Source organism: Galeopterus variegatus, unplaced genomic scaffold (genome assembly GCF_000696425.1).
Source record: "Galeopterus variegatus unplaced genomic scaffold, G_variegatus-3.0.2 Scaffold2574, whole genome shotgun sequence".
Lineage (NCBI taxonomy): Eukaryota > Metazoa > Chordata > Mammalia > Dermoptera > Cynocephalidae > Galeopterus > Galeopterus variegatus.
The window spans coordinates 221,007-244,030 of NW_007728685.1; the positions used below are offsets into that span (position 1 = coordinate 221,007).

General features: G+C 57.9%; 1 protein-coding gene across 1 annotated transcript in view; it reads right to left on the minus strand.

Moving 5' to 3' along the window:
• LOC103598341 (brain-enriched guanylate kinase-associated protein-like) overlaps positions 1-23,024 on the minus strand; it is a 37,824-nt gene that overhangs the window by 3,759 nt on the left and 11,041 nt on the right. Inside the window, 7 exon segments of the mRNA XM_008582338.1 lie at positions 3,064-3,171; positions 4,422-4,488; positions 5,817-5,991; positions 5,994-6,096; positions 9,366-9,455; positions 9,521-9,606; positions 9,835-9,937. Of these exon segments, the coding sequence (XP_008580560.1) occupies positions 3,064-3,171; positions 4,422-4,488; positions 5,817-5,991; positions 5,994-6,096; positions 9,366-9,455; positions 9,521-9,606; positions 9,835-9,937 (732 nt within the window).

Here is a 23,024-nt window from a genome sequence, read left to right on the forward strand (position 1 = left end):
GGTGTGTGACCCTAGGTCCAAGCAGGGACTGGCTCAGCCACCTGAGCTGAAAACAGATGCAAACAGTAGGAATCGAGGGGATTTGGTTTCATCTCTGAAAATCTCTGTTGCATGTGCCTGTGGCTGGGCCTTTCATAACTGCCTCCAACAGGGATCACCACAGTGGGGGGTGTCACAGCCAGCCCCAGGTCTGCCCGACAGACCCTGTGATCCACCTGCATTGCCCCACCGGTGCTCCTGACCATGGGCCGCTGCCATAGTCCTGCAGCTCAGGCAAGGCTGTCCCTGGTGCGGCCACCCCTTCCTGACCCCATGCCACAGTCCCGGAGCCTCCCTCACCTCCCCTTCTGCCCTGAGGCTGGTGCTCCCAACCTGGCCTGCGTGGTGGAGGGGACCTAGGACCCCAAGCTCTTCTCAATGCCTCCCTGACTCCTAGGAACAGCACAGTTAACTGAGAGCTAAGAACTGGCCCCCTGTGAAGCCCTAGACTGGCTGCCCCTGGCACCAGAGGACTGAGGGCCAGTCCACGTCTGCCACTGAGGCCCCCCCCCAGCCACAGCCACTAGGGGATGCCACTTGGAGAAGTGGGTGACCTTGGATAGTATCTGTCATGCACATGACCCCCGGAAAAAGACACCACACTGACCAAGACCCCTGGCTGGCCATCGAAGACCCTGGATTGTCCATGTCCAAGGTTGTCGGGTTTAGGACAGCCGGGAGCCTTTCCCAAGGGGCCACAGATGCTGGCTCTGGGGAGGAAACACTCGTGGGGACGCCTCAGGCATAAAGCAGATGGAGGCCGGAGCTCCAGCCACTTGGAGCCTGGGATGCTGAAAGGGTGGGGCTTCTGGAGTCGGACAGTCCTGAGTCTGATTTGTGACTCTGCCTGTGAGTGATCACCTGGGTGACCTGGGAAATCGCTGAAGCTGGCTATGCCGCAGTTTCCTCATGTGCACTATCCCTGCAGAGAGACCGGCAGGACTGGTGGCAACTTAGGTAAAGGGCCTGGTCTTGTTCCACTAAGAAAAGTGTCCTGTCCTGAGTCCATGTTCTCCTTTCCGCCTCCTGTGATGGCCACACTCCTTGGAAGAATTGTCTGTGCTGGAACCTCCCCTCCCCTTCTCTCTCAAAGTCACCACTCTGTTAGGAGGGCCCCACTCCACTCAACCACCGACCTCCAAGACCCCAAACCCCAAGGCCACTTCTCGGCCCTCCTCTTACCTAGTCTCTCAGCAGCCAGTGACCCAGCTGGCCAGCTTGCTGACTGCAGCACCTTCCACCCGTGGCTTCTGGGCCACCACACTTGTGGAGTGTCCCCCCCATCCCCTCGCTGGCCACTCCCTCTAGGATGTCCTTGCTGGTTCCTATTTGTTCACCTGACTTGTGAGAGCTGCCTCCGACCTGGGCCTGCCCTCTGCACGCATGCCCTCAGTGACCTCAACCCATCTGTGGCTTTAAACACCCCCGTGCGTGGCCTCTACTCTAAACTCCAGACCCTGATATCCAACTGCCCATGAGACATGGCCACTCAAATGTCTCATGTGCTTCTGAGCCCAATTCCTGCCATACCCCACCTGCTCTTCCACAGGTGTCCTGGCCCAGGAAACAGCAGGTCGCTCCTGGGCTCAGGCTCTGAACCTTGTGGCTGGCTGGACTCATCTCACTCACACCCCATATGCAGAATCTCCACAACATAACCAGAATCCAAGCCCTTCTCCCCACCGCCACTGCCACCATCCCAGCGTGAGCCACTGTTACCTTTCGTTCGGACTGTGGCCCTTGCTTCCTCCTTGATCTCCCTTCCCCTGCCCTCGTCCCCACAGTTGTTCTCAGCACAGCAGCCACATGAGCCCAGCACAACTGTAAGTGCAATCACCTTACCCCTTTGCTCAAGAACTCCATGGCTCCCTATGTCGCTTTGAATAAAGCCCAGATTCCTGATAGGAGCCTATACAATGTGGCCCTGTAGTATCTTTCTGACCTGAGACCCAGGGCCCACTCTGGCCTCTGCTGTTCTCAAAGTTCATCAAGCACAGATGAATGCAGTGGCTCTTCCCACCCGGAAGGACTGCTCTCCCTGCACTTCCTTCAGGTCTAGGTTCGAGCAGCGTCTTCTAGAAGCATCCCACTGAAATTTGCAGACCCTGCAACCGAGGACTCCCTGGGACGTTCTTGCTTTGCTTCTCTGCGGCTTTTAGCACTTCTGACACACCACGCGGTTCGTGTGTTCGTCTTGTTTACCATCTGTCTTCCCTACTCAGATGTAAGTCCACGTGGGTTTTTTTTTGTTGTTGTTTTTGTTTTTGTCTTTTTCCGTGTCCGGCAACGGATTGCAACCCTCAGTGTTGTCCCCATACCGGACCGGGGACCGGCAACGGGATCGCAACCCTCGGCGTTGCTCCCGCGCCTCGCTCAGCCAGTGAGCGGGAACCGGTCTGTATGTGGGATCCGAACCCTCGGGCGGGAGCGCCGCCGCGCTTCCCAAGCAGCGCACTATCCAGTGCGCCACCGGGCCGGCCCGGGTTTTTTTTTTTTTTGGACTGTGTGATTCACACCTTAATCTCAGAGCCCAGTATGGTCTGGCAAGGAGTAGATGCTAATCAAGGATGCATGGTCAGCTGGCAGGGGTCTGTGGAGGGTGGCTGGTCCCCTCTCACAGAGTCCCTGAAATCTGGCCCCATGGGTGGCCACACAGCTCTGATGCGACACTAGGGCTGGCTGAAGCAGGAGTCTTGAGGGGCCATGACCCCATCCTGGGGTCAGGAAGCCTCACCTTGAATGGGATAATAGGGCCCCACATTTCCTAACTCAAGTCCTTCAGCAGAGGGTCTGTATGCAACGCCTCAGCAGTGTGTCTGGTGAGGCAGCCCACCTGTCCTTCCCTGACTGGACCAGGCACTCCTCGAAGCCTAACTGCCCTGTCCATCCACCTGTCCCCTGTGCCAGCCCCTTGAGGCTGTGGCCCCTCAGAGTCAGAAGGGCTTTGACCCTAGTGCTTCCTGGAAGGCCTCACCAGACACCCGCCGGCATCCCCCCAGTGGGCCTAATGCACGCAGCACTCACGTTGTCCTCCGACAGCTTGTCGATGGTCACCTTGGCCTCCAGCAGGTGGCTGTTGAGGGCGACAATCTCGTGGCTCAGTGCACGCTTCTCTTCCTCATAGTGTTGGCCCTGGATTGTGGGGACAACAGAAGGATGTGGTCAGCGGTCAGCTACTGGGGAACCATCAAAGCCCTGGTGCTCATGCCCACTTGAGCGATGCGGCCTCCCGTGTCCCCCGCTGCAGCTGTCAATGCTGAGGTGTTGGAGGGCCAGGGTGCAGGGGTTGAGAATGCAGACTGACTCAGGTTCAAATCCTGCTCCACCACTGACAAGCCAGACCACCCAGGGCAAGTCACTGCCTCCTCGAGCCTCAGTTTCTCATCTGCAACATGGGGATAAGAGCGTCCTCCCTCAGGAGTTTGGGGTGAGGACTGAGTGAGAAAGGCTTGTCCTCAGCATGGAGCCTAGCCCATCTCACTTGACAGTTTGGGAAACTGAGGCTCTGAAAGAGAAGGGCCCTCATCCAGGGTCCCAAGCAGAGCTGGGCCCATCCCCAGGCCTGCCCACCTCCCCTCCCTGACAGCACCTTGAGGATAGGCAGGTGTTGAACACCCACTTCCAATTTTCAAGGGCAAGTCAAGCCTGTCACCAAACTTGAAAGAGAGGGAAGCTCCTTGTCCTAACAAAAGGGAGGTGCCAGAAACCCATACCCCGCCTCTTCGACATGAGCTGTGGAGCATGTTCTTTAAGGGCAGAGATGACCAAGGTGCCCACAGTCACCATCTCTACCCCTCCGAGCAGAGGGCTTGCTACCTGATTACAGAGAAATGGCAACACCACCGAGGTTATTTGCAGGTGGTGTGAGGGTCTCCACAGAGGGCCTCTGTCCCCACTAGGGCCAGACATGGGTACTGTTGCATTTATTCCTCACAGTAAGACAGAGGGGTCCCCAGGAGAGGTGGAGTTGGGGCTTGAAACTGCCTCAGGGTCACCCAGGGCCTGAACTTGGGCCTCTCTGTCCTCCCAGTCCTGGGTCTCTGCCTGGCAGGCTGAGCTGGGTCCCTGTTGCCAGTGCGCGTCCTCTGTCCTACAGCCCGGCTTACTCGCCCCCAGTTTGGGGTGCTCGCATGTGCTGCTCAGGCAGCAGGCGGCAGCCCTGGACGTGACATGTCCTTATCCTGAGAGCACCTTCCCGTTCAGTGGAGAAAGGCAGAGGACCGGCCCAGCTCCAGAGGTATCAGGAAGCAGGTCTGGTGACCCAGCTCCTGAATGGGCCAGAGGATGCCAGCTAGGCCATCTCTTCCCAATGCTCCTAGAGCTGCGGACCCAGGCAAGGCAGCGCTGGGGTGGGGGAGTGGGTGTTGAATGGTGGCCCTCACCATGCGATACAGCTTGTCCTCCAGCTCCTGGTTGATCCTTTGCAGTGCCATGTAGTTGCTCTGAATCCTGGAGGAGGAGGCAATGGAATCACTGTGTGCTAGGCTTGACACCCCCAGGGCCCTGACCGCCACACAGCCCGCTGAGCAGGGTGGGGCTGAACTCCCACCAGCCCTACCCTGATGGAATGTGTGCTCCTATGCGCTCAGCAGAAAACAAATGATTAAAGCGAACATCTGTTGAGGCTTTTCCGAGGCCAGCTTCAAGTGCTATATCGTTCTACCTCTGACACCAGGCCCCCCTGGAGTCAGGTCCTCATTGCAGCCAGTGTGCTCACGTTTTACACACAGTCCTTACAAGGCCAGACGTGGGGTTTATTGCTCAATTGCAAATCAGCAGGGAAGAGACTTAATGCTGACTACGTGGCGGGCCCTGGGTTGAGTGCTGGGGACCTACCAGTGAATAAGATAAGGTACTACCTGGAAGAAGGGGTGGAGCCAAGTGTTAGGTGGGAAGCAGGTGCTTTGTGTTTCCATTTCTGGTGAGAGGGGGATTGGGGACAGTGCCTATCTTTTAGATGACCTGTGTGCAGTGTTATTGCCTCTGTGTTGCCAATAGGGAAACTGAGGCAAGACATGCTTAAAGCAGTAAGTGGCAGAGCCGGGACCCTAACTGAGGTCTGACTGCAATGCCCAAGCTTACACATGACTAGGTGGTGACATTCAAACAGCCCAGGAGGATATGGGGCCTTTCAGGGAGGGACAAGCAGCCCTGCTGGCAAATCTTCCTTCCAGCCAAGGTACTCCATGAAAATTTAAAACAAACCAAGCCAGCAGCAAAGTTTGTATTCTCTCTTCGTGTTCTGTTTAAGATAGAAGGGTGTAAAATACATTTTAGAAAAAAATATCCATCTTAAATGTGCAGAAAAAAATGTTTTTAGAAAAATTTGTTTTTTAAGGGAGTTGGGTACACCTTGCTCAGCACTTCACTGGCCTCCATGTTGCTTAAGGGAATAGTCCCTAAAGTCTGGTTCATCTCCGGGGCTAGTCGTCAAGACCCAGGGTACAGTGGCTGGCACCCTGGTGGACAAGTCACGGTCTGGACATGGTGGCTTCTGTATCATGCAACTGCCACAACAAATATGAGAGAATGAAAGAGTGGGGCATGGGGCCAGGTGTGGAGAGGTGCCCTGGGAAAAGCGTGTCCCTACCAGCAGCAAAACCCAGATTCAAATCCTGGCTCGGTTGCTCTTGGCACAAAGTGTGACTTTGGAGAAAGAGCTCACCCTCACCAAGCGTTTGGACTCCCCACCTGCGGATGGGGTCACCCCTCGCTAGCTCAGGTGGGAGCAGAGCTCTGCCGCCTGCTGACCCCGCCCTGCAGGCCCCGCCCATCACCTGCGCAGCTTCTCCGTGACCTTCTCCAGCTCCTCCTGTGCGCGCCGCAGCTCGATCTCCAGGTAGTGGCGCGTGGAGTCGAACTCGGTCTCCAGCTTCTCGAGCTTGTGCGTGGTGTAGGACAGCCGCTTGCGCAGCTCGCCCTTCTGCTCCTGCAGCGCGCTGCAACGACACGCGGCGGCGGGCCGGGCCGCGGCGCTGAGCGCGAGGAAACTGAGGCCTGCGCGGGCCAGCTGGGGCACTCCTGGGTGCGCACCACGTGCACCAGGCCGCACGAGCGCTCGCGAGTGCGCGCACACACTCAGCCTCCCCACTGCAGCACGCGCTCGGCACTGACCGTGCCAGAGGTCAGGGTCTCACAGCCCCCACCACAGTAAATCCCAGTGGGTCACCTTGGAAGAGACGTTGACCCCAGAGACTGGCGAGTGTATGCGGGGTGGTTTAAAGGACCCTGGTATAAATGGTGTCTATCGGCACCCAGGCAACCGTCATAGAGCTGACCTCGATGCCACAGCTGAACAGGGCCCTGACTTTTGCTCCTCCACGGTGCTAGGGCAGGGACGGTGGCCCAGAATTGGCAATGGCATGCCTAAGACCAGATCTCCCTTCCCCCAATTGGCTGTGTGGCCCGAGCACACTGTCACCTCTCTGAGCCAAGGAGAGGGTTGGTGGCAGTACCCCACACACCACAGTAGCCAGGGAGGTTGCACGCAGCACTGGAAACTCACCAAAGCCCCAGCCTGCTCAAGTGCCCCTTCCCCCAGGAAGCCTTCCACAAGACCAGGCAGGGCTCTTCAGGCGCTATTTTTTCCCCTGGAATGGAGGCTCCTGGAGGGTAGGACCCCAGGATGCTGAGCCCCACACACTCAGGAAACAGACATGGCATAGTACACCCATGTGAGCTGCCATGTGAACTAGAGTTGGGCACAAGGCAGAAGGGGTGGGTGCAGGTGGCCATGCCCCAGGGTAAGAACTGTGAACTCCACAAGGGCAGGGGCTACACCTGCTAGCTGAGTCAGAACGGGGGCCTGAGCCAGTTCATTCACGGTCCCAGGGGACCATCTGGGTGGGACCAATACCCTTTTGGATGCTAACTTCTGGTGGGTTTCCTGTGAGACAGAGAGATGTGGGGTGGATGATGCCTGCTTCAGGGTTGGGGGCAGGAGTGAAGTCCCCAGTGTCATGCTGGAAACCTGAGGCACGGCAGGGCCTGGGAACCCAGACTCTGCCCCGATGTGTTGTGGGACCTGAGGAACAAGCCTGTGCCCTCAGGACCTCCCTGACCTAAACCCAAGTAAAGGGCATAGAGGGGCAGGTAGGAGGCTCTCTCCCAGTCCCTCTGGGGCCACAACTGTCCCCCATCCCCTGGGCAAAACTATCTTCTGTCTCGGGCCCTGTGAGTAAACCACACGTGTTACCACGGGCACGCACCCAGCAAACTGCGATTAAGCATTCTTGGATTCCTGCCCAGGTCTGTATTTTTAAAAATAAATAAAAATAAAGAGTTGCTTATGTTTTAGAGAACTTCAGAGAAGGGCGGGGCAGGTCTTCCCAAGAATCAGTCCCCAAAAGAGGATGTGGAGTAGTAACAAGCACAGACGGAAGCCCGAGGCAAAGCGCCATGCGCTGCCCACGCAGGTCTGCCTGCCGGGAGCGCTCTTCGTCGCCTCCTCCAGGCAGCCTTCCATGGCCGCCCCACCTCTAGCACCTGCAGCTACAGATCCCAGTTGGCCCCAGGCCACACCCCGGCCCTTACTGACCAGCCTCTGGCCCTCGCTCTTTTGAGACCTGCTCCCCCAGCTTGTCATGTCCTCTCACTCAGCCCTGCCCCATCCTGGTGGCCCTAGTATCCACGGGCACCCCACAGCCCCACCCTCACCTCTCAGAGCCAGCAACCTTCCCTCCCCCCACCTTGGCCACCCACCCCTGCTCCCAGCTTGAACCCCACCATCACCTGGACTGCCCCACTCCTGATGTGACCCAGCCAGTATCACCGTACAACACATCCACTCTCATCCCCTTCCCTTCCTCTCCTTCTGCTCTCCACCTCTGCCCCATAAGACCAATGTGGCCCCTGCCCCAGAAGCCTATGGTCTAGTGGGGAGACAGACAATGAACAGGGAGCAGATTCATCAACAGGGAGGTGCAGTAGGGCTGGGAGGTGCCCAGGGGCATTGGGCCAAGACTTCCCATTCACAACCCAGCCAGCCTCACAGGTCACCCTTGCCTCCCAATGGCCTTCCAGACACACTGGGCGACTGCCCGGTCTACCAGCCCTGAAATACAGCTCCCGCCCTCCCTTAGCTCCTCACCCACCCACCCACCCCTAAGCTGCCTCCAGGCCAGAACTTGGGCCTCTGTCCCACCGACTGAATCCTCCTCCCCTCCTGCCTCCAAGCCCACTTGCTGCAGGCGCCCCCTGTGCCTCAGCCCCAGACATGCCTCCGTGGCCCCTCAGTCCCAGCTGAAACCCAGGCCTGCCCACCCCGGGTGTCCCCACCATGTCTTCCCCACTTCTGCCTCTCCAGCTGTCATACCTAGACCTTGCCCAGGCTGTTCTTCGGGCTCTGGTTTGCACTGCACCCCCTCCCTGCACCTGTCAGGTCTAGTGTCCTCCAGCTCCAGGTGGGGCCTCTCTCTCGGGCTCTACACCCCCCAGGTCCAGCCACCCACTTGCCTCTCCAGCTGATGGCCCTCAGGCATCTCACATGATGCACCCAGCCCAGACCACAGGGACCACACCCGCATGCACTCTGCCCTCTGTGCTCCCCTCCCCTGGGACCCTCCTTGCCCCTCACCCCTCCCAGCTGGTCACCAAGTCCTGAGGGTTCAGCCTCTCAGAAGACCTGAACACGTCCCCTCTGCCAGGTCCAGGGAGGGTCCTGGGTTAGGCACTGGGATCTGTGGTCACCTCAGTGGTGCCACCATCCCTGTCCAGTGCCCTCTCCTCCTGGATCACTAACCCAAGCCCTGCCTGGCCGCAGCCTCAGTTGCCATGTCTGTAGAATGGGATGGCGCACCCACATAGGCGTCACTGGTCTGTGTCCTACGCCGGGTATTAGAACTGCCCAACACAAAGAACGGGGTCAGAGGTGGCACTGTGTGGAGGCTGGGGCCACCTTTCTGGGTCTAGCGGCTTGTGAGGCCACGTTGCTTCAATCTGTCTCCTGGTGAATTAAGTCAGGACCTGACCCTAACCCGACAGTGTGCGTGTGTGGGCTTCTCAGCTCCCCCGTTGCCCTCAGGAAGTCCCTGCACAGGATAGTGAAGACCGTGGTCACCCAGCAGTAGTGGAGCCCCTGGAGCTCCCCCTGCCCTCCACCAGGAGCCCTTTCTGGCCACTCACAGGGGGCCCAGGCCCAAGGATGCAGCCCTTGGCTGGGACTGGTGAGGCGAGGGGTGTGGGGACAGTGTGCTGTCAGTCCAGCAGACCCTTCCCCTCTCTGGGCCACCCCACCTGTCTCAGGAAGTTGGATGCAGACACTGGACAGATGTCTGGGGACAGATGCATAGACAGCAAGGAGCCGCGGGAGACAACAGGTATGTTACCTGTCCCAGATCGAGGGCGAGGACCTGGCCAGCTGGCCCTGCAGGACTCGGGGCTGCCCGAGGCACGAGGGCACCCAGGGGCTGCGCAGCCTGTGGGCGAAGAGGACAGAGCTGCTCAGAACAGGTGGGGGGTGAGGGGACCACACTGGGCTCACCATCAGGCACTTGGCCATAGCCCTCGGCAGACAGCAAGAGAGGTGGGGAATCCGTCCCCAACTCTGCCAGGAAAACTCCTTGCCATCTGCAAGCGGGGGGGACAGAGGGGGTACAGGAACCAGAGGAGGGGCTAAGCTTGTGCATCTGCCAGCCTCGCTGGTCACTGAAGGGTGGGACCGAGCTCATCGGTGGCACTGAGTCCCACCGTGGAGGGTCACTGGCCACTTGCCTGGTGCCTCTTTTTGGTGTCCTGTCCCAACCCCAGCAGGGCTTGCTTGGAGGCAGGGAGTGGGGGGCATGGCTGTGACCTTACGCAGGCTCTGGCTCTGGTCACTCACAGGGCACTTGTTAAGCACCACTGACAACTGCTCTCGTTCTGAGCCAGGTAACACCTGGATGGAAATTCTCATCCCAGTCTGCAGGATGGGGAGCACCCCCGTCCCAGAGATGAGACACCCGGGGCCCAGAGAGGTTAAGCAATGGTCCCAAGATCACAAAGCAAGTCTTGGGTGAGGATGAGATGAGAACTAGCTGCCACCCCTGCGAGAGAAGAGGTGTCGGCACAGGAGGGCCGCCCCTGCTGAGGCCTGCCAGAGTGTTTTGAGAAGAGGGTAGACGGGCTCCGCCAGACGCAGAACCAGGATTATCTGCCTCCCACTTGGCTTTCCCGGCTGGCTGTCAGCAGGGCCAGTGATTGCCCCAGCGGGAGCTGCTGCGGTGGAGCTATGTGGGCCCCGGGGACAACAGTCTCAGTGTCACCCCCCAGCTGGGCGTGTGGGGCCACCTTCCTGCTCCCACTGGAAGAAGGGCCTGGTGACCACTGAGCAGATGGGTGGATAGAGAGTGGGCCTGGGCCACTGAGGCTGATTGGCCCTGAGACCTGGCCTTGGTGTTCCCAGGCCACCCTCAAGGACACAGGTGCCACCTGGGCCCTGCATGACTCTCAGGATGAGATGGGCCCCTGGGGACCTGGAGTCCTACAGGAGTCACGAGCATGAATCCTTTATCCAGAAAGGACTTCTGCTCAGGACTTGGACCCAGGGGAGCAGGTGGGGGGACGGGGTTGTTAGCAGATGTCTGTTTGCCTCCCTCAGGGTGTGGCCGGTTCAGGGAGTGGGGTGGGAGCAGCCACACAGATGTGAGGGGCTGCAGGACCAGTGGCAGGTCCCTAGGGGTGGGGCTGGGGAATGGGATGCTCAGAGGCACCAGGCAGTGACCCTGGGCTGGGCACATGCTAGGGCTCCTCCCCCCATCGCAGCTCTGGAGGGCACCATCACTGCCCCAATCCCACAGATGCAGAAGGCTCAGCTATCTGTGGAACCCTGTGGCTGCCCTCCGTCCTGCTCTGGGGTGGAACAAGGGCAGAAAGAAGGGTACGGCCAGGCCTGGCCACGCCCCTGGCAGAATGACAGGACATTTTGCTCTCAAGCCAGCCAGGCCCCCTTCCTCTTCTCTCCCTCCTCAAAGGGACAACTGCTCTCCGTTCCTTTCCAATTTCCCTGAATGCGGCCACCCTCACCTCCAGCCTCCAGCTGTCATCCATGCTGTTCCCTCCACTGTTCCCAGCTGCCCCCTTCTCTGTGTCCCCAGCTCCCCTCCTTTCTTGTGAGGCTCTCCTCAAATGCCATCTCTTCCAGGAAGCCTTTCTTGGTTGCCCCTTGCCGCAGGTCCCTCTCTCCTCTCTGGGTGCCCTCTGTCATCTCTGGACTGTGCTGTGCTGTACAGCTCTCCTGTGTGGGAGTCACCCTGTCTCTACTTGGCTCTCCTGCAGACCATGCACCCTTCCAGTCCATCTTCTACAAGGCAGCCGAGGGCACTTCCGAAAACGTACATGGGAAGCTCCCAGCCCTCGAGGATACTCTCCTCACTTGTCGTTATGGTGATGGGACAGGGCTGGGCTATGGATGTCACCATCCCACGGCCAGCCAAGGGCCCCAGAACTGCTCCCCCTGTGCCACCGACATTCTGTGGGACTCTGCGCCCCCACGGGCACAGCTCTGCCCACCCCACCAGTCTCAGCCTGGACCCGACGGTCATGCTCCAGCACTGCCAAATTGCTTGTCACTCTTCACAAGCTGCAGGCAGTTTCTCATTTTGGTGACTTTGTCCCCGTGTCCCTTCTGCCAGGATCTCACTCCCTCCCTCCTACTCCAGGTTAACTCTTTCCCGCCCAGCTCCTGAGGGGTGACCCTGAAATCCCGGCTCTGCCTATGCTGCCCTGGGCGGGGGTCAGTCGCTGCTTCCCTCACCAGTGAGTGTTATAGAGTGGCTGTCCTTTTTACCACAGAGTGCTAGGTATCCAGGTCTCCTGCCCTCATCCTGTCCCCCCAAATTCGAGGCTCCCCCTAGCAGCCATATGGCTCATTTCTAAACCCAACCAGACCATGTCACACTCCTGGTCAAAACTCTCCAGCAACTCCTCACTGTGCCAGACTAAAAGCTCAACTCCTCACCCCAAATCCCGGTCCCTTCAGAAACTGCCCCCCCGCCCCCACGCCAGGCAGCCGGCCATCAGGCTGTGCATGAGCCCTGAGCTCCTCTGTGCGGGTCTTTGTTCTTGCGGTTCTCAGCCTGGGACATCCTCTCCTGATGGTTCCAAGCTGGCCCCTGCTTCCCCCACAGGCCTGCCTGAGCCTCACCTCTGGACAGCCTTCCTCCCCCCCCACCCTGTCTCATTCCCCGGGGGTACCTGTGACGACCTAGCTACCTTCCCATGGGACCCGCCGGCTTCATTCAACTTTCACCCCAGGTGCCCAGCTCCACGTCTGGCACAGAGCCAGGGGCCTGCCAACCCAGGTGGAATGGACCTGGCAGAACGGCTGCACAATGTGGAGCCATGGCGCCTGATGCGGTTTCATGACCTTAGGACCTACTTTGGGGCTGGCTAACTAGACCCCAAGGCCCCCCCTTCAGCTGCTCTGTCAGGGAGGAGCAGCCCACGTGTGTCATCTTCCCGTTCAGGCCCTGCTGCCGCCTCCCAGGGCTAGAGCAGGCCCGGGCAGGGTCATGCCTGCAGGAACAGCTAAGACTGTTGCCCTCGAGTTGACATCAGCCCTGGGAGAAGGTCTCTGCCCTAAGAGCTGCTCAGACCTAACCCAGTCCTCTCCCCACTGAGCCTCTGGTTGGCTCCCTGGGGAGCCCACGTCACTCTTGGGATACCTCATGCAGGCCCATCTCTGCTCCACACTGTGGTAGTTGCTGGGTCCCCCGTGGAAGGCTCCAAGCCCCTGCGCCTTCACGGGGAGGTGCCAGCCACATCCCAGACGAGCTCAGGGCTGCGTGGGCACAACCACTCTCCCTGGCCGAGACCCTCATGTGGCCCACCTGTGCTCCCACGACCACTTCTCTGCATGTCTCTGAAGAGTATTTCTCTGTGTCCCCTGGACCATGATCGTGGCCTCGCCAATTCTATCCTCTGAGTCTGCCAACCCTCAGCACCTGCCCCAGCGCCCACCACGCCTACTCATCTGGTCCTCAGACCATCCTGTAAGGGAAACTGAGGTTCCCAGTGGTCAAGGAGCAGGGTGCATCCGAGGTCACATGCCCCGGCTGGGGTTCAACTCTGGGCCTGTCGTGCGTCCTCTCATGTTGAGATGGCAGATTTTAATGCAAATCTGAGCACTTTAAACTTCTCATTGAACAATGTGATGATTATGACAAGGCACCCGTTGCCTCCCTGTGAGGTCAGAGGGCCGACCACGGCCAGCTCAACAGAGGAAGAGACTCAGGCCCAGAAGATATTGTGATCTGTGCAGAGGCAGGTGGAGTAGAGCAGGTGAGTGTGTGTCCCTCTTGGACCTGAGCAGGCCCGGAGTCTGACAGGACAACTGCTGCTAGCACTGCTCTGGGGCTCAGACAGGCCTGCCCTGCTCTTGGACAGCCCCTCAGCTGACCCTGAGACAATGACACCAGAGGCTCCACCTTCATGGAGAGGGGGACTCTGAATGTTGCCACCATGGCTGCCAGGCTGTTAGGCAACAGCTCCTGGGGGAAGGATGCATGTGAGCTTGTGCATGTGCAAGTGTGTGTGTGTATGGGGGGAAGGGACGGTCACAGTTCTGACCTGGGGGCCACAGCTGGAGGAGTGGCCCTGAGAGGGAGTGAGCTGCCATTACTGGCTCAAGCAGGCAACCGTAATGGGGTGCAGGGACTTTTTGGACCCAATGCCTGCCGTGGTCCTGCTCTCTCCTGGCTTCACTGGCCCCCACCCCTCTCTCTGCTGAGGCAGAGACATGAGTCCTGGGGAGCCCTTAGTAGGCAGGACAACCCAGGGGGTGCCTAGGGATGGGGCAAAGTAGGCCAACCTGGACAGGTGGACAGGGCAGCTGCAGGGTCACCCTTGGGCTGTGGCACATGCTGCCCCTCCTGCTCAGAACATTCCCTTCCCTGCTCTCTCACCTCGTCCAGGAAGGACTCCCTGACTTCCCACGGGGTCAGGAGCCCTCTTCTCTATTCCTATCCTAGCTCTACAATACAGGGGTGCTCTTTGGGCACAGGTACATGTTTGCTCTTCATCAGGGTCCCAGTGCCTGGCACAGGACCAGGTACAAGGCAGGGCCAGATGGCCACATGCTAGAGGTGCCCATGGCCTCTGGGCAGCCCTGGTCTCAGGAGAGCATAGCCAGCTCTGAGTGCCCAGCAGCCCTTTCAGGAAAGGTCCACTGGGAGAAAGCCTGGGGACTCTGGAAGTCTGGAAGAGAAGAAGAGAGATAAAAAGCTGGGGTCCAAGGAGGGTGGGTGGGGGCAGAACCACTCAGGACCAGAGCCACCAACCCTGTGCATCCCTCTATGCCCACTCTCTGCAGGTCACGGCACACCACTGTCCCTACTGGTCTTCATCAGACCTGGATTTTAGACCAAGAACCTGGGCCCTGAGTAGCTACAGAACTCAAAGTATTCCTCCTTGAGTCAGGGCCACACCCAACCTCCTGACCCCCAGCCTGAGGCTCTGTTGAACTCTTCCAGTCACAGGACCTAAAGAAGAGATGGACAGGTGACACAGGGACCTCCAGGGCCTGGGGGCAGGAAACATGGGGACTCAGCACTGCAGAAGTGCATGGCCACCACTTGCTGAAATGATGGGGGGCAAATGGTGGGGGGAGAAAATGGGGGGGGGGCACTGTGCTGGAGATTGGGGAGGGGAGCCAGGCCCACTGCCCTAAGCTCAGCTCCCAGACCCACTGTGATGCCCCACTGTGCCTTCACCAATGCCGGAGCCTGGAGTGTCCCACTTCTGACACCCCACTCTCTTCCCAGCTCATGCCCTCCCATGTCTCCTCTCCATCAATGCTGTCAGATCTCATGGCCCCTCACCCACCTCCTCACTCAGCAGCCAATGCCTGTGTCACTCCCTCAGATCTCCCTCCCCATCTCTCTCCTCATTGTACCCCACTCTGGGAAGTACCCCACCCTGCTTAGAGCCAATTCTCCCTCTACTAGGCACCTGTACTCGTACAGACAGCGGGACAGTCCTCCCTTCCCACTCATCCAGCAGACCGACCAGGAATCTTACTACATCCCTGTTCCCTCCACCCTTGCCTGGAAGGTAACTTCACACCCTCTCCTCCCTGCCTCTCAACATCCCAACACCTCCTCCCCCCTCAGCACTCACAGCTGATGACCTTGCTTTCTTTTCCGCTGAGAAAAAAAAAGCCATCCAAAGGGAACCTCCACAGATGTCACTGCCACGTTACCCACCTACCAGCATCTGCCCTGACACCCGCCGCCGCCTGCCTGTTACTACAGAAAACCCGCCAGGCAGCCCCTCCTTCTGTCCCCCCCAGCCTGCCCTCTGCCAGCTCTGGGTGTGGCTCCAGCTACTCTCCCCTCACTCCTGAACCATTGATTTTTTCCTCTTTTCCAGGGCATTCTCTCTGGCATGCAAATACAGTTACTCTCCCAACATTGAATACAACCCCCTCTTGACCCTCCAGGTACTGCTCCCTTTTCCATTCTATGAAAGTGCTGCCTGTCCTTGCTGTCTCCACTTCCTCACTCCCATCCTGCCAGGACCAATGCCCACTAGGCTCTGGTCTCTGCATGTCACCAATCTGACTCTTGCTGGCCCCTTCTCAGGAGGGCATGTGACATGCCCTCTCAGGAGCCAGTGACCTGGTAAATCCTCCTTCCTCCTGCAAACACCATCCTCACTTGGCCTCTGGCTGCCTGTCCCTTCTCTGAATCCTTTGTGGGGTGTTCCTCATCTCTCCAACCTCCTAACACTAGCACATCCCAGGGACTGGGCCTCTAGCCTCTCTCCTGCCCTTATCCCATGGTGATCCCAGCCAGCAAATGCCATCTCTCTGCTGAAGACCCCCAAACCACCATCTTCCCTGACTCCAGGCATACTCCCACTGCCTCATCTCTGACTCATGGCAGCACAGACCTACAGGGCCCAAATGAACTCTGATCGCCCTCCCTAGATCCACAGCCTTCTCCTCCCCACATCAAGACGAGTCCTCCTCTCCCATGCCTGGAGGCATCCTTGACTCCTTTCTTTCTCTGCAGAAAACATCCAGGAGACTTGGCTTCTTCCAGTGGCACCCACTACCCCAGCCTGACTGCTGTCACAGGACTGCCACATAGCCTCCTGCCTCATCTGCCCTCAGCCAGAGGCATCTCCTTAAAACCACAGCCAGAGCCACTGGCAGGGAGGCTGTCTGTTCTGTGTGCTCCACAGTGGGGAAGACTGGCAGTAGGCTTGGGTTTGGAGCCCTCCCTCTGGTGGGTGAATCAGGAGCAGAGAGCCTAGGAGAGACTATCTTCAGAAGAGTGGAGTGAGCCTCACAGTGGACCCTAGGAGCACCCTCACCCCCAGCTCTGCTGGGGCTCCTTGGGCACACCTCTTTCCCAGCACCCAGTCTGGCACCATTGCCCATGTACTTTCTTGTCCATCTGGTCCTCTAGACAGGAGCCCTGGGCCAGCCCCCCCATCCCGCCCTTCCACCCAGAGTCAGTGTTCAGGGGGAGGACGAGCAGAGAGATTACCACAGGGTCAGCCCCAAGGCCGATGATGAGCCCCCTGCAGGGCCCCCAAAATTAACCTCGCAGTGCCTGCCACCCCTCCCTTGGAGCCCAGGTGGGAAGGGGCTGCGGTTTAATACTTTGATTATCAGGTTCATTACTGGCTGCCAAGAAACCCATGCTGGCTTTGCTAATTAGACCACCCCACCAGTCTGCTCACCACTGCAACTAGATGTGGGCAAACTTGTTAATTGGATCTGCTGGAGGCCTGTTTTCTGGAATTCTGGGTATCATAAAGCTAATGAGGGCCAGGGGGTGCTCATTGGTGGCCCTGGACTGATGGGCACGGGGTAGCCTGCCTGACCCTGGGCCCCTTCCATGCCCAGGAGCCTCTCTGTGATGTCCTAGGTCCCCATCTGGTCTCCTGCACCCTTACCTCCTGCCTACCCCTGGACCTCTGCAAGCACGTGTGCACATGTGTACACACACACACACTCACACTGGAGATGGTCCAGAGGGCAAAACCCCGTCTTGAAGAAAAGAGCTGCAGCTATGATGGCAGGTGTCAGCATCAGCCGGTGGGCTGCAGGGAGGCATTAACCATGTGCCAAGTTCATTTTAATGTATTTCATCCTCATAATAGTCCTCTAAGGTAGATGCTATTATGATTATCCCCATTTTCAGATGTGGAAACTGAAAATTAGAGAGTTTCAGGAATTTGCCCAAGGCCACACAACCAGCATGTGGCAGACTTGGTATTCAAACCTAAGTGAGTCTAACTTGGTAACCATATGCTCCATTAAGAAGGCTTTTCAGAGGAGTGGGAACTCAGCTGGGCTGTGAGGACAGGAGACCTTGAATGGCAGGGCAGAGAAAAGGAAGAGAGAACAGTTCATGTGCAGGGTCCCTTTACAATGCCTTGACCCCCAAAGGGAGACATCAAAGTGAGGCAGTCATGCACAACCTAGTAAGAATTAGTCCATAAGACTTGTTTAGTAGGATCAGGTTTAGAAGTGGGGTAAAGAGCTTTGAAAGACTACACTTAGGGAGGGGCTGGGGCTGCTGGGGTAGCAGGTAGGGTGAAGGAGACAAGATGGAGAGTAGGGGTCTGGGGGGAAAGCACAAGGAAACTCAATAGCAATCCCAGAAGTAGTGCTGGCAGGCTGCTAGCCCTGCCCCTGGGACACCTCTTCTTGGGTTGGCAGGTCCCAGACTACTATAGTGCAGTCAGTCTCCCGACTCTCAAATGAGCACTTAGTGTATGCCCAGAGAACTGTGGTACTGTCTAGGACAAGGGCCTGCCCAGAGCAGGTGCGCACCCCAAACCTGCTCCTCCTGCACAGCCATCTCAGGTTAATGAAACTCCACCCTTTCTTTCAGTTGCTCAGACCCAACACCCTGGAGTTGTCACTGATGTCCCCCTTTCTCTCACGCCCCATGTCCAAACCATCAGCAGACCCTGTTTGCTTGCCTCTAATACATCCAGAATCCAACTACCTCTGCCTACTTCTATGACTTCTGTGGCTCCTGTCATTTCTTCCAGGTCGCCTTTGCACTTGCTGTTCCTGGCACAGCTTGGAACTCCTGGCACAGCTGCTCCCTCACCTGCTCAGCTCTTGACCCAGGTATCCCCTTCTCAGGAGTCTTCTAGGCCATGCTACGTGGAATTACCCCCCACCCCTGCCCTGCACTCTCCCTTCTTTTTTTGTGTCCCCTTAGCATTTGTCACTGTGATATTTATTTATTTTAAAAAGTCTTCTATGTCCCCTAACTAGAGCACTTTTGCCTGTGTGGGTCACTGTGGGATCTGTAGCGCCTTACGACAGCCTCTGCTAGATAGTGGTGCTCAAGAATTGTGCGTTGGATACATGATCAAAGCAAAACAACCGTGACAACCCAGAGCGCCAGGCCAGGAGACTCACAAGTGAGAGAAGGTCCCCCAGGGCATCAGTGACACCACCTGACCACCCGCAACTCCATCTTTCAGACGACAGCCCAGCATGTCCTCACAGTGTCCACAGCATGAAGGGCAGCGTCTGCCGTGGGCAGGACCACAACAAATATTGGATAGTGAATCAAAGAGTGTGCACCCGAACGACTGAGTGTCCTTGTCGCACAAAAATAAAAATTGAGTCCAACCTCAAACTGCACAGAAAAACCAATTTCAAGTGGATTAAAAGCCAAAAGCTTCATGACATTAGAAGCATTCCTTAAACAAGATGCAAAAAGCTTTAATCAAAAAGAGCCTGAGACATTCAACAAAATTAAAATTAAGAACTTGTGTTCATCAGAGGACCATTTAAAGAGAAGCCAGCACCCCGCGGGAAGTGTATCTGCTGCTCACATACTGACAGATGACACGAGAACTCCCGCAAATCAGTCAGGAAAAGGCAGACACCTTGACAGAAAGTGTGTATGACATCACCAAAGAGGCAGACAAATGGGCAGCGATCTAGGGATCCGCCCAAGACAGGGCACTGTGCTCACCACCTGGCAATGCCGGCGGGACGGTGACAGCAGAAATCCTTTGGAGAGTGTGGCCTTATCTTGCAGAGTTGACCGTACGCATGCCCTGTGCCCCCGCAGTTCCGCTCTGGGACACCCCCACGTGTGCAGCACATGTCCACGGCGCATCTGTACAGGAATGTCCACGGCAGCTTTCTTCACAGTGGCCCAGGCTAGAAACTGCCTGACGTCCACCAGTGAATCACCGGATACGGTCAAGTCACTCAGGAATGCCATCCCCTAAGACAACCAGCAGCAGACAGCTCCACACACCACCGTGGGTGACTCTCACAAACACAACGTTTTTGGTGAAGACACTCAACCCCTAAAGCACAGGCTGAAAATTTCCACGCATGTGAGGTCCTAAACCAGGCAAAAGGGGACCGTAGTGGTTTGGGATGCTCTCTCAGGTGGCAAGGCCACGAAGAATGTAAGGAGTCACTTATCACAAAGGCAGGATCCTGGTGACCTCTGGAAAGTGGGAGGGGCTGTGTTTGGGGAAGGGTCTTAGGGGGCATCTGGGGGGCTGGCAGCATGAACTTCTTAACCTGAGTGGTGGTCACCAGGTGGTCGTTCAAAAGTTAATGGCTGAACTGTACAGATATTCATTCTTTTCTCTGCATGCCTAGCACAGTTCACAGCTTGGAGGAATTTTGGTGGAGGGGGGGGTGGGCCCCTAAGAGGAACAGCCGTGGACATCCCAGCCACCCTCTGCCTCCCAGCTCCACGGGAGGCGCTGAGCCACTTCCCTGTTGACAGAGGAGGGAACCAAAGCTCAGCTAGAGAAAGGGGCTTGCCTGAAGGCACGAGGAAGCCAGGCAGAAGGGACCCTGTGCAGAGGAAGGGGGAGGAGAGGATTGATTTGAGGGATTAGAGGCACAGCCAGCTCCCAGCACACGGAGAGCCAGCTGGGACTCAGTAATAACTACAAATATTTGAGTGTCACAAGGATAGTTTTTCAAGCAGTTGGAGGCAGGATAGCTGAGCGTGGGTGAAGAGGGTCAAGGGACAGGGGCAGATGTTAGGCCAGAGCCACAGTGTTCAGGCCATCACTTGGTGCAGCTGAACACCTACTATGTGTCACCTGAGACTGGGGGATCTCTACTGTGTGCTGGCCCCTGCCAGACACAGAGACAGTCAGAAATCGAGGGGTCAGACCCAGGCTCTGCTCTCATGGGTGCCCATCTGGGGCACTGGGGAGGATGGAGACATTCCGGGTGACCACAGGGTCAGCCCCAAAGACTGTCCCCAGCTCTCACCTGTCTCCCTGAACACATTCTGCTTCCTCAAGCTCCCAGGCCTTTGTACCTCTTAGAAGGCATCCTGTCCACCCTCCTTGCAAACTCCCATTCATCCTTCCAACCTCTGCTCATGTCCCTGCTTCCAGGAAGCCCTCCCCAACACCCCAGGCCAGTGTCCCCACCCAGGAACCCCAGAACATTCTAGGCAGACCCCCTGGAGCCTGTTCTGCTGGCCTAGGAGGATCTGTTGTGGGCCTGTGTCTCCTGCCCTGGAGAGATGGCCTGGTACACAGAGGGGACATGAGTCCACTTGGGGGCATGGGACAAGAGAGTCACAGAAGCCACAAAAAAAGGTGACAGGGAGGACAAAGAGTTTGTCACGTAGACAAGAAGGGGAGAGGAAGGGTGTTCTAGGCAGAGAGGACATGGCGTGCAAAGGCAGAGAGCCATAAAGGTGACAGCTTGCTTAGGACTCTGAAGTGGGACTGCACTATGGGGTGGGAGTCGGGCGGAGGGGCTGGGGCACGGGGCCCCCCAGATGTATACCTGCCCACAAAAGGGAGCCACTGAGAGCCACAATGCCACTGGGGGACACGGTCTTTTTGTTCATTTAACAAGTACTTACTAGGCCTTCCCGTGAGCCAGGCCTGGTTCCAGGCCCTGGTCGGGGTGGTGGGGGGGTGTGTCAAGTGGTGGATGAGGCCAGGGGTCTGCCCTTTCAGGCTCAATTCAGATCCTGTGATGTGCAGAAACTGCACCCTAAAAGCCAGGAGGCAAGACCTGGGTACAGGACCTGGGCACAGGGTTGTCCCTCTGGACACCCGAGGACCCCTTTACTTGGACTACAAATATATCTTCTGTTGCCTGGGAACCAGCAGTGGTGGGGGCAGGGAGCCTCTACCAGGGCTCCTGCTCTGGCCAGGTCCCAAGTCGGGTGCTTTAGCCACAGGAGCTCATGTCATCCTCCCAACACCCTGTGACCTGGGTATGGTTAGGACACCCACTTTACAGATGAGGAAACTGAGTCCCAGAGTGCCAGGATTTTGCCAGAGACTAAGTCTGTGGGGCCCCAAACTCTGTGACCTTCTCCGTGGGAGGCTGACCAACTTCTCTTACACCCTTCTGGGGCTTCTGGTCCTGTATCCCTGGCACTAAATGCAGGACAGAAGCCCACTGGGGTGGCCCCCTACACTGACCAGGAGGGAATGGTCTGGAAAGGCCCTTGAGGCACCAACAGGGTGAGAGGGAGAGGAGGGCAGGACCTCTCACTCATTCCAGGAGGCTAGGCCGAGTCCTCAGTTCAGATCCACAAGACCCCTGCCACCTTCCAGAAAGGCCACGTGGCCCAATGCAGCCCAGGAGCCTAGGCCATGGCCGCTGCCTCCAGCCATCATGACTCGGCCTAGGGAAGCCCTCAGCCTACCTGGGAAAGCAATGTCTGATGCCCTCAGTGGATCTGCCCACCTGGCTCACCTGCCTACCTGTGTCCCCGACCAGGCTAGGCCATGTCTCTGTCCCTAGAGTCTGACACATAGGGGTGGGTGCTTAAGAGCCTTGGCTGGGCATGGGGGAGGAGGGAAAGAGAAAGAGAACCACAGTGGGGACCCCCCAGGCTGGCTTCAGGCCCCTCCATGAATGCTACCTTTTTCCTCAAGTCCAGCTGAGTTAAGCAGTGTCCCCTCCCCCATAGGGGTGCCAGCCAAGATGGGGTACTGGTGAAATGACAGCCAATGTGGGGTACAAGGGAGGGCTCTGGCCTGGGGTCAGAAGCCCGGGTTTGGACCCAGAGTCATCTGTGTGACCACAGCCAGGGTTGCCACTCTCTGGGCCTCACCATCCCCACCCACCTGCCCTTGGTCCTGACAAGGTGGGCCTGTCTGACAACAGGGTTTGGGTCTGAGGTCCTTCCACCTAAGAGACTAGATCCCTCTTCCCAGCCTAGGATATGCTGGTCCTGGCCCTGAGGGACCCACAAGGAAGGGCTGCACAACAGCTCAGTGGCCCAGGAGATGGCCCTGCTCTGAGTGTCCAGCCTGGGGCCTCTGTGTGAGCCCACCTGTCCCCAAACTCCCACTTGGGTATTTACAAACGACTCAGTCACAGCACTAAGGGTCAGCTAGGAAGACCCTGGGGCCCTGTCTCTTAGATCCAGGACCTGCCCTGGGCCAAGCTGGGCTCTGCTGAGCCAGCCCCCTGAGGGAATGGGCGCACCTGCTACCCAAGTCCTCCCCTTGGATGCCAATTCTGGCCTGGGGCGGGAGAGGGCAGCAAGAGACCCTCTGGGTTGGGGGACATGCTGCTGAAACCCAGCAGCCAGAGCTGGGCCTGCTGCCCACACAATGCATTGGCCCAGGCTGAGGAAGGAAAACAAACACAGGAGGGGTGTTCCCAAAGTAGGGGTCAGGGTGGCCAGGGGAAGTCGCGGAGGGAACGTGAATATTCAGATCTGCTGATCCCAGGCTTTCGGTGGCCGGGGGCGAAGGGAGCCGGTGGAGTCCTCCGAAGCTCAAAGTTTACCACCTGGAGGGAGGCCGCGGGGGACACTCCCCAAAGGGTCGCGGGATGCCCCCAAAATGGCTCCAAGACGCAACTGCCTCGGCCACCCCGGAGGACTCCATCCCCTCACCCCCGCCCCCACGAGGCGGAAACTTAAAAGCTCAGAACCACGCAACTGTCAGCTGGGGAGTGGGGGGACCGGTGCGGAACATTAGGAACGGGAACCCAGAGAGCCCCGGGGGACAAGCGACAGTTCAGGGCAGGGCGCAGAGGACGGCGGAGGCCGGCGCGCGGCCCG